The 11563-nt window shown below is 50.0% G+C and overlaps 2 protein-coding genes across 2 annotated transcripts in view; one reads left to right on the forward strand and one right to left on the reverse strand.

Annotated features, from left to right (window-relative positions):
- The window catches only part of LOC132454619 (fibroblast growth factor 20-like), a 2942-nt gene extending 182 nt beyond the window's left edge, over positions 1 to 2760 (reverse strand). Inside the window, exons 1-3 of the mRNA XM_060048096.1 lie at positions 2050 to 2760; positions 1125 to 1228; positions 1 to 907 (exon numbers count right to left, since the gene is read on the reverse strand). The exon at positions 1 to 907 is cut by the window's left edge and continues 182 nt beyond it. Coding sequence (XP_059904079.1) covers positions 662 to 907; positions 1125 to 1228; positions 2050 to 2401 — 702 coding nt within the window. The 5' untranslated portion in view covers positions 2402 to 2760 and the 3' untranslated portion in view covers positions 1 to 661. The remainder of the gene's footprint in view (positions 908 to 1124; positions 1229 to 2049) is intronic.
- Positions 2761 to 6164: 3404 nt separating this feature from the next.
- The window catches only part of micu3a (mitochondrial calcium uptake family, member 3a), a 21895-nt gene continuing 16496 nt past the window's right edge, over positions 6165 to 11563 (forward strand). The window contains exons 1-2 of the mRNA XM_060048097.1: positions 6165 to 6440; positions 9834 to 9981. Coding sequence (XP_059904080.1) covers positions 6192 to 6440; positions 9834 to 9981 — 397 coding nt within the window. The 5' untranslated portion in view covers positions 6165 to 6191. The remainder of the gene's footprint in view (positions 6441 to 9833; positions 9982 to 11563) is intronic.

Raw genomic sequence — 11563 nt, forward strand, 5'->3', positions numbered from 1 at the left:
CGACAGCTGTGTGCGTCGTGGCGGCGGCCCCATGCGCGTGTCCTGGTCCCAGAAGGTTCCTCCCCTGCAGGGTTTAGTCCCAGAACAATGCTCAGTAGTCCACCTCGACGAGGCTCTTATTCCTCATGCACCCAGTAGAACAGAGCTCCCAGGCCAACGTCTGCAGAGGGCTCAGCCGCTGGTGCCCGCGGGTGGCCGTACCCAGTCCAGTCATGGTCCAACCCGGGGGTTTCTGCAATGGAACCAAGCGGTGAGGTGGGGAGTCCAGTCCGTCAGGGTCCGGGCATTGACGGTGGCAGACATCCTTACACCGTGCTGGTCCTCCAAACCCCCTGAGCTCTGTCTCCTCTGAGCCTCTGGGCCTTCGTCTTAGAGAACCATGTACCCCACAGAGAGGCTAACCAGAGGGGCGGCCAGCCTCTGGCCAGAGCCTTACGCTACCTGGCCCCAGGAGAGCTGTGCAGACCTGTGTCGGCTCTCTGTCCCGTGCCTTCTGACCGCGGCGCACGCGGTGAGGTGCGTTTTGGTTTCATGCTCAGAGTCGCCCCCCCAAAGACCCGAAGGAACCCAGATGCTAGGTGCTGGGCTTCAGTTCCCCAGTCCAGTCCTGGTCCCGGCGTGTGGGACGGGGATGGGGGACGGGGGGGGGCTTCTCCGGGCCTCAGCTCTGACCCAGCCAGCCCGGGTACAGCTCCGGCACCCGGTCCGGGTCCACGGGCCGGGGCAGGAAGTGGGTGAACCTCTGGTGGCGTCGGGAGCGCGTCCCGTCCCGCGGCGAGCCGTCCTTGTTCAGCGCCACGAAGTAGTACGCGCCTCTGTCGCCGTGGCGATAGATGTTGGAGGAGTAGGTGTTGTACCAGTTCTCCTCAAACTGCTCCCTGAATACGCTCTCCGCGGACAGCTTCTCCTGCGGGCGGAGGAGGAGGTGGAGGAGGTGCGTTAGCAAAAGCGTGTACAGACATCTTTGCGTGTGTGTGTGTGTCTGCGTGTGTGTGTGCATGCGAGTGTATACGTGTTTGTGTGTGTCTGTGTGTGTTTGTATGCGTGTGTATATGTGTGTTTGAGCGTGTGTGTGTGTGTGTGTGGTGTGTGTGTGTAAGTGTGTGCAGTGTGTGTGTACTTACAGATCCGTACAGGCGTCCCCTGCTGGTCATAGCGAGGTACAGCCCGCTGTCGACCCCTCTGATGCTGACCAGACCCACGGCCACGCTCAGGAACTCTAGGATACCTGCACACGCAAACACACCTGGGTTACACACTATACACACATACACACGGTATGAGTTACACACTATACACACACACGGGTTACACAGTACACACACACACACACACACACACACACACACACACACACACACTGGTTGCACACTGCACACTATACACACACACAGCAGGGTTAGGCACTACACACACACACACACACACACACACACACACACACACACACACACACACACACACACAGGAGTTACACACTATACACACACACACACACACACACACAGTATACAGACACACACATACAGTATGAACAAACACACTGCAGAGTTGCACACGCACACACACACATACACACACACACACACACACACACACACACACACACACACACACACACACACACACACACACACACACACACACACTCTATGCACAGACACACAAACGCACACATAAAGTTACACACTATACACACAGCCTCCCACACGCACACTACACACTCAAACTATTAACAAATAAGGTAACAAGGAAATTGGAAACATAAAATGTATATATTACGTAGCTCCAATATACAGCAGCGTCAAAGAAGTACAGGTTGACGGTGAACATGGGAAAGTGAGAACTATGTGAACCAGCTGGAGCAGATCGGTTCTGCTGAACTGGTGCTTGGAAAACACTAGGCACGTCTTTCCCCGGTGTTACAATAAAATAATGAATAATAATCCAATTATCCGTTCGGATCATTCCTCCTCTCCGTTAAACAGAAACCACCAAACCACAGAATCTCAATCTGTGCTACATCGAAAAGCTCGGAGATGGACTTACCGAACCTGCTGTGGTCCTTCCTCGTGCCCTGCACGGAGCCGTCGGGGTGGATCTCGAGGTGGAAGCCGGTTCTGCAGTAGAGCTGCCGCCGCCGGAGGATGCCCTTCAGGTGGCTGAGATCCGCGAGGCTCCGGGACAGCCGCTCCGCCGACAACAGCTGCTCGCGCTGCTGCTCGCTCTGCTGCTGCCCCAGCGTGCCCAATCGTCCGGTACCGGCAGTATTATAGTCCACAGCCCCTGCCGCGGGAAAGATGAAATGGGAGCCGGTAGACGCCGATACGGCACCGGGGGAACCGAAGCTATTAAGGAAAACGCTTGAGAACCCCCCGAGTTCTGCGGCCGATGCCCCCATCACCGATTACCGATCACCGGCGTATAGTTCCCAGACACCGCTGTGCGTGAGATCCTCCAGAAAGCGGCGCGCGACGCTTCCACGGCGAGACGGAGAAAAGTTAACCGGAGAAGGTGATGCTTCCCCCCCCGTGCGCTGCGTGTGCGTTTTGCGCAGTCTGAGTCTTGTTCAGGATCTCATGGAAGTGAAATCCAGGGTTATGTTATCCCTCTTCTCCTCTCCTCACCTCCTTATATCTCTCTCTCTCTCTGTGTGTCTCCCTCCCTCTCTCTCTCGCTCTCTCTCTCTCCCTCTCTCTCTCTCTCTCTCTCTCTCTCTCTCTCTCTCTCTCTCTCTCACCCTCTCTGTCTTTCGCTCTCTCTCTCTCCACCTCTTCACTCCTCTGTGTGTGTGTGTGTGTGTGTGTGTGTGTGTGTGTGTGTGTGTGTGTGCGTGTGTGTGTGGTGTGTGTGTTTTCTCTGCGGGTATCCTGTGCTGCACGCGGCCTAAGTGAGTCAGTGTGTAGTAGGAGTGTGTAGTAGGAGCGTGTAGCTGAGTGTGTTGCCTGTAGCGCAGTGAGTCGGGGGAGTCCCGCGCCACATATATCTGCCACTCCGTATGGAAATGCGTCCCGCGTGCCTTTTTATGCTAATGATGTCCTCTCCTCATCTTCCTCTCATCTTCTCTCCTCCTCCTCTCCTCTCTCCTCATCATCTCCTTATCATCTTTCTCTCCTCCGTTGTAGATCTGTCCTCGTGACGCTGCCGTCTCGCACCTTTGATGTGCGTGTCACGAGCACCGGTCGTCACCCCTGCTCTCCCGGTTAGCCGGTGCGTGTGTGTGCGTGTGTATCGGCTTTTGTTTGCGTGTTCGTGCGTGTGTGTGTGTGTGTGTGTGTGTGTGTGTGTGTGCGCGCGTGCATGTGTGTCTCGCGGCTATATTGCCAGAGAGGGATCCCAGATGAATGCTGCTCACGATCGTATATACGTGCGCGTATGTGTGAACTCCTCGTGCTCCTGCGCGCGAGCCCGAGCCTGGAGAGTGAGCGGCAGAAAGTGATTTGCTTCACAGCCGCGCGCCCCCCCTCCGCTCCATAAATGACTCAGGTGTAGCGCGGGAGCGCCCTGCAGGAAAGCCCCCGTTTGCGTAATTTTCACACCCAGATGTTGATTTATTGGTTCTGTTTTATGTAACCCAGCCGCACTTGGGAACACCCACACGCACGCACGCACGCACGCACACACGCACGCACACACACACACACACACACACACACACACACACACACACACACACACACACACACACACACACACACACACACACACACACACACCTGTGCAAACGACATCAGTTGACTGTCAATCCTCCCTCCACTGATCTCGCGCGGTGCTTTGAACACACTGTGAGCCCATATATCCTTAATTGTGGTCTTAAAAAACGAATCAAAGAGACAAAGACATCAAAGGCGGGGGATCTTGTAGTAAGGGCCTCGACCAATAACAAGCCGAGTGAGGGGGCTGTTTCTGTGGCCCTCGAAATACCCGAACACTCCTCGACACGTGGTGCAGGAGCCCCCCAAATTGCTAGCGCTAAATATCCGCGTCGTTAGTGTACACTTCTACTCACATATTATTCTAATTGAAGCCGTTGTAGGCCTACACGCACAACCACAAACATACACACACGGGGCCAGTGTTTGGTCTAGTGACGTCGCTGTTAAATTAATCGCATGAAAAGTGTGTGTGTGTGTGTGTGTGTGTGTGTGTGTGTGTGTGTGTGTGTGTGTGTGTGTGTGTGTGTGTGTGTGTGTGTGTGTGTGTGTGTGTGTGTGTGTGTTGCATGTTTGTGTATGTGTCACCTACACGCTCGAACGAAACCAAATGGGCTTATGCACCAACATCTCTCTCACCACTCCACCACACTATACCTGCTCGGAGCAGAGCTGCGCCTCGAGAATGAAACATTATCCATTCAAATGAACGACCACGCTTTGCCTGTTTATTGGGTCAAGCCGCAGCACGCGCCCCGTGGTTAGTAGGGACTCGCGCGTGTTTATCCCCAGGAGGGCTCGCGTTTTCTCACCATCGATTTAAAGGTGAATGGCATATACGCAGCGCACGCGCTCTCGTTTCAAGAACACAGACACACGCACGCGCACACAGCTGCACTCTCCCTCGGGATTTGCCTTGATAAATGAGTTGAAGGTGCGGTGTGAGTGAGTGCGTGCGCGCGTGTGTGTTTGTGTGTGTGGTCGACTATAATTCTTCTAATGTGGAATAGATGAAGGCCTATATTGTTTAAGCCGTCCATACACCAAAAAAATATACCCCCCGTCCCCCTTAATTTCTCTCTATCTCTACTTCTCAATCCTCCCAAACAAATTCTGGATGTGGTTCATTATTATTCATAATTTGCACACGTAACACTACTGAAAAACGCTTTGAAATCGATTAGAGAAGCCTCGAGGCCTATCCGATCCTGATATATCGGCTTTCGATCCCAAGCACAATGAAGACCTCAACTTCAGCGCCGGAGCTCAGCGGTCACCGTGAGAGCTCGCGTGACTTGATGAATGGTTCCCGCCGGGGTCCCAGCGGTACAGATGACAGAACATACCGCGGGCTTCGTTCGGTGCCCCTTGGTATTATACACCCACCTCCACCCCGGGGGTCTCTACAAATCTCTCTCACCTCCTCCCGCAGGTTTATAGATCTCTCTATCTTCTCCCTCCCTCCCCCTCCCCCCTCTCTCCCTCTCCCTCCCTCTCTCTCTCTCTCCAACTCCCAGAGAGAGAGATTAGTTTATCCAAGATGATAAACTAATGGAAGGGCGGGATAAGGTAATTAGGGAGTAATTGATTAGAGGACCTAAGGGTCACAGGGCGTGACTTTGTATGAAAACAAGGTCGCGACTCAGAATACGAATAACACGCGCTCGACATAAGGCACACAAGTGTTGATATTTTCGATGCTTATGTTAAAAAACAACAGAAGCTATGTTAAAAAAAAACAGATGAGTGATTAACGTTTGTGCGTTTCGGATGAAAGACGTCAGTTATTGAACAGATTAGGCTAATGGTTGCTTCTATGTTAATCATCCCTTTAATGTGTTGATTTCCATCGCTGGGGATGGATCGTCCCCGTTTGATCTTCAACCTGGGGATCTCGCGCTGACACGACCAGGGAAAGGCCGCTCGCCGTTCCTCCACCGCACAGGCATCAAAGTCCCCAGAAAAGCCCCAGCGAGTTTCCTTCCCACTCAAGAGACTTAAATGGAAGTTCATCTTTCATCTTCGTTCATGTATCGTTTCAAATCTCCTCTCGATGGGCGTCTTTGATCCAACATGTGCACTATTAACCTGATACAACAACGATCCTATCAAAAGGTGAACGTTGACTGTAAACCACAACCCGTGACGGGGGAGATGTACTTTATGTACTCAATGTGTGCACCAGCATGTCTAATTACAATTTGCATGCCGCGGGAGTGTTTTAAATCAGCGTGCTCGTAGACTGAACTATAACCTCATTTTGAATTTGTTTTGATATAGTTTGCATACGCCAGCAGGTGGTTCTAGCCAAGCGGGCACTGCCTGCTCGACTTCATAAGGTAAAGGCCCTGCATGACATGTTTTTTTTATGTTTAAAAATAATTAAATAACACCCTCAAACACCCTGCTCATGATTTTGGGTTTATACAGAGTGACGCGGTGGGGAGTGAGAAGTATTTGTACATCTCGCGATGAAACGCGTGAACGAGTCTCCAGCCGGTACCCTCTCATCCTCATAGCAACCAGCAGCGAGCAACAATGTCCGCCTTCCGCAGAGCGTTGGCCGTGCTGGCCAGCAGGCTGCACCCTCGGTCGCCGTCGAGCAGCGAGCTGGTCGGCTGGCCGACTGGCAGGACACGGAGGCGGGCCGCCGGGATGTGTTTGGCGACCGGGGGAGCCATAATGGCAGCATTTTACCTGTACAACGATAAATCAAAATACAAACGCAGCGCCAACCGACTGAGTCGTTTGCTGCCTTCCGTTCCCGCCGTGGCAGCCAAAGAGAAGGTAAGATGTCGGCCCCGCTGCTACAACCCATTAAAAGACAACAGTGCCACGCAGAGAGAGGGGGGGATGCCTGTTTGCTCAGCGGCAACAGAGCTGACCGTTTCTTGGATGTTGACCTGAGAGATAGGGCCTGCAATACGTGGACTTCTCACCCAAGTGTTAAAAAACGAAACACTGTTGATTGAGGAAGAGACCAACCGGAAGATTGGCGAACGGCGTTTCCTTTCTGCTTTGGATTAGACACACGGAGGGTCCAGTAACTGCGGTTGTTTCTCTGTTTGTTGAGGAGCGGTGTTGTTTTCCTCTCTCCCCCGAATGAACCCGGCTGTCGAGGGGAGGCTCACTATTTGGCAAGTCGTATTGACTTCTGGCGCGGGAAGGAAAGGCGCTCTCCGCTCTTGGTGGTGCTGAACACACGGTGCATGCGCGCGTCTTTCGGAAAGCACAATTATCATATTTTATATATTTATTCATCTATTGTATCTATTAGTCTATATATAAAATCCAAATATTTTGCCGGGATTTGTTCTGCTGTCCAACTGGCAAACCTTCCACGTTGACATGTTTCTGAAACATCGACATGTACTGTGGTATAAAGTTAGGTGTTAAGTTGATTTAGTTGGTTACAATTATCAAAACAGACCACATTATGCTAATTTAGATGAGCAATTATTATTTGAAATTACACTACAAAACAGAGGTAAAGAGTAATAACCAGACATAAGAGTTTCTCTTTATAGAGCGGTTTAGTATTATCCACTGATAGCAGCACAGGCTTGAAATAATAGAAGAATTATAGACCAGTTTATAATCGTATAGAATAATATATATGTTCTCAAAACTACATCTTACGTGTTGAGGCTTCCTCCAATCAGTCCTCAGAGAGAGGGAGAGAGAGAGAGAGAGAGAGAGAGAGAGAGAGAGAGAGAGAGAGAGCTTCATTCTACTCTATTCTATTCTATTCCCCTTTGGATCGGTTGCAGTTTGATTTTATATTTCTGCTTTACTATGTCTTGGATTTTCTAAACCACGGTGACATTATACAATCGGTAAATAGTATAACCTATGTACTATACCACTATATGGTAATGTAATTATACTGGTGTTACTTATAGTGGATGTCAGTATCAAGGAGGGCATGGTAACGCATACTGGGAGTCCTTATAGTGGATTTCAGTAGCACAAATCTGTAGCGTTATGGAGGAATCTCGTTTAGCTGGCTGCTCGGCTATCATCTCCTTCAAGATAAAAGCCCCGCAGTGAAATGGGCATCAAAGCTTTATGAATGGAGAGCTACGCTCATTAGCATATTAGCTGAGCAGTGCAGTTAGCCCTGGAGCCAAACTGGATTACATTTAGAAACCTCTTGGGTGATGATTAGACTGCTGCAGCACCACGCTATACTGCAGGAGAGAGAGATGGAGAGAGAGATGGAGAGAAAGATGGAGAGAGGGTTGGAGAGAGAGGTGGAGAGAGAGGAGAGAGAGGCGAGATAAAGACCAAGAGAGTCAGATAGGGGGATAGAGAGATGGAGAGAGATCAGGAGAGAGACGATAGAGAGATTGAGACAGAGATGAACATAGCAATGGAGAGAGAGAGAGAGGATCGAGAGAGACATAGCATGAGAGAGACAGAGAGAGATAGAAAAGAGAGAGACCAAGAGAGTCAGATAGGGGAGAGAGAGAGAGAGAATTAAGAGAGATCTGAAGAGAGGATCGCGAGAGGGATGGACATAGAAATGGAGATAGAGGATAGAGAGAGACATAGCGTGAGAGAGACAGAGAGAGGGGTGAGAGAGACCCAGAGAGACATAGAGAAGGCGAAAGATTGAGAGAGAGAGAGAGAGAGAGAGAGAGGGGGAACGGGAGAGAAAGGATAGAAAGGGAGAGAGGGGGAGAATGGGGAAAGGGAGCGAGAGATGCTAATCAATTAGATGAGAGTTCTCTCCACTCTGCACCAGAGCTACTGCTTCTATTTATAGCCCTCCAAGGGCTGTCGTTTCTTGACACCGTGGATGTCTAACTGCATCGCGGAACACACGCACGCACGCACGCACGCACGCACGCACGCACGCACGCACGCACGCACGCACGCACGCACGCACGCACGCACACACACACACACACACGCCACAAGGAAAAGTAACATACTTCAGTAAACTAGGACTAAAGAGGGTAACAGATGTAATCGGTATGCTTATTAGGAACACGTAGTACACAATATATAGGGCCACTCTGGGTTTTCAGCCAAAGGTTCTTGGTTCCGTCCCCCTGGTCGGCAGCCTACGTAGGCGCCCTGCCCGAGCCCGGTGAATGCCACGTGTGTCCTCGTAGGTCAAACGTTTGTCACCTGTGGTGATGACCGACTGTTGATTACTGACTGTGTGCACCTTTTCCTTCACAATGTCTACCACCTGTTTTGGATTGTTGGTTTCAATCCCTGCAAATTGGTTAACCCTTTGCCGAGGCCTGACAAGGTCCCCTTGGATGAAAGCATCAGCTATATAGTAAATAATAATTACAGTGTAATCGGGCGAGTCAGGGACAATAATGTTAACTACAGGCCGCCACTGGTAATCTGAACGGTAATATGGTCTCCGGAAACAACGAGTCAACGTCACCATAAATTCAGTTAACACAGCCTCAAGTGCAGTTATTGCAGAAATACACCCCAAAACAACACTTAAACAACAAGAACAAGTGTATTTCCCGCCATGCGTCCCACTAGATTGTTACTCTGATTGGCCGAAGGATTTCCTCTGTCAAGGCCAGTTCCTCGCCAGAGGTCCAGGCTAATGCGTCTATGCGAATCAGAATGTTAGGTCACGTGATCAGGATGGTTTCCAAGCTACAGCAGCACTGATGCAGCACAGAGACAACTAAGACATGCTAACACTTTAGCCTCTACACACTGTCCTTCTCCATCTATGAGCTCCAGCAGTCAGTTAGCTTACTCGTCTGGCTCATGTTTACTGTTATCAACCAGCAGACTCTGCAAGCATAAAATCTTCAGATGCCCTTTTTCCAAGTACCCACCACTACAAACCAAATTGCCCCTCGCGAACAATAAAGACTATCCTATCCAATCCTATCCATAGCATGCTATGTAGTACCCTAACATGCTAAATACCCTAGCATGCTTAGTCCTCTAGCATGCTAAGTATACTAGTATTCTACTGTCCTAGAAGGCTAATGGACTGGGGATGCTCGGTACTAGCATGGCGTTATCCTTTCATACTAATTCCACTAGCATTCTAAGTACACAAGCACGTGCAGCAGTGGGAGACAGCCTCCAGTAAAGGATGCTGTCATAGCCCCTGTTAGCCACAGGGCTAACCTGCACACTGCCGATGTGTGTGTTGATATGTGTGTGTGTGTGTGTGTGTGTGTGCAGGCTCATCCGTACGACTTTGACGAAGGCGAGGTCCACATGTCGTCCCACGAGCATCGCTTTCGCCTCTTCAGCTCGGTGGAGTTCGAGGGACAGCTGTACATGACGCCGCACAACTTCATCGAGTCGGTCACCATGAGCGAGCCCAGGAGTACGTAGAACCGGACCCTCTAGACCTGAACCTCTTAAACCTCTTCATCTCACCTAACCCCTACCTGCTCCTGAATGCCCTGGCCCTGTACTGTCTAACCCCTGCCTGCTCCTCAATGACCTGTCTGTATACTGTCTAACCCCTTCCTGCTCCTCAATGACCTGTCTGTATACTGTCTAACCCCTTCCTGCTCCTCAATGACCTGTCTGTAAACTGTCTAACCCCTTCCTGCTCCTCAATGACCTGTCTGTATACTGTCTAACCCCTACCTGCTCCTCAATGACCTGTCTGTATACTGTCTAACCCCTTCCTGCTCCTCAATGACCTGTCTGTATACTGTCTAACCCCTACCTGCTCCTCAATGACCTGTCTGTATACTGTCTAACCCCTACCTGCTCCTCAATGACCTGTCTCTATACTGTGTAACCCCTACCTGCTCGTTAATGACCCGTCCGTACTGCAATCCCTACCTGCTCTTTAATGACCTGTCTCTGTACTGTCTAACCCCTACCTATTCCTAAATTACCCGTCTCTCTACTATCTAACCTCTACGTACTCCTTGATGACACATATTTGAACTCACTGGCTAACCCCAACCTGCTCCTTAAAGGGGACCTATTATGCTTTTTCGACTTTTATGACCTATAAACAGGTCAGCAGGGAATACGTCGAAATGCATGTATGTCATTATTTGACACTTTAGTATGGTTAAACATGACTATCAATCATTATAACAACGTTTATAGGTCATAAAAGTCGAAAAAGCATAATAGGTCCCCTTTAATAACATGAACTCATAGTAAATAACTCAATAGTAAAAATAAATATTCAATGTTCGACAAGACAAGACCCACAGTCCAAACTAGGATAACTGGCCGGTTGAGATCAGAGGGTGTAGTCTAATCTAACTTAACCAGGGACTTAGTATTGTTTACGGCTGTGATTACATTCTGCTTCAATTAGAGCCACCCTTATAGGCTGTGGTGGGCCTGATGAGCACTCCAGGTTGATGCATCACTGAGGCGATTTGGAGAGCTCTCTCTGTCTATTCTCTCTCTCTCTCTCTCTCTCTCTCTCTCTCTCTCTCTCTCTCTCTCTCTCTCTCTCTCTCTCTCTGTCTATTCTCTCTCTCTGTCTATTCTCTCTCTCTGTCTATTCTCTCTCTCTCTTTCTCTCTCTCTCTCTCTCTCTCTCTCTCTCTCTCTCTCTCTCTCTCTCTCTCTCTCTCTCTGTCTATTCTCTCTCTCTCTCTCTGTCTATTCTCTCTCTCTGTCTATTCTCTCTCTCTCTCTCTCTCTCTCTCTCTCTGTCTATTCTCTTTCTCTCTGTCTATTCTCTCTCTCTCTCTCTCTGTCTATTCTCTCTCTCTCTCTCTCTCTCTCTCTCTGTCTATTCTCTTTCTCTCTGTCTATTCTCTCTCTCTCTCTCTCTGTCTATTCTCTCTCTCTCTCTCTCTCTCTCTCTCTCTCTCTCTCACTCTCTCTCTCTCTCTCTCTCTCTCTCTCTCTCTCTCTCTCTCTCTCTCTCTCTCTCTCTCTCTCTCTCTCTCTCTCTCTCTCTCTCTCTCTCTCTCTCTGTCAGC

Source organism: Gadus macrocephalus, chromosome 3, assembly GCF_031168955.1.
Source record: "Gadus macrocephalus chromosome 3, ASM3116895v1".
Classification (NCBI taxonomy): Eukaryota; Metazoa; Chordata; class Actinopteri; order Gadiformes; family Gadidae; genus Gadus; species Gadus macrocephalus.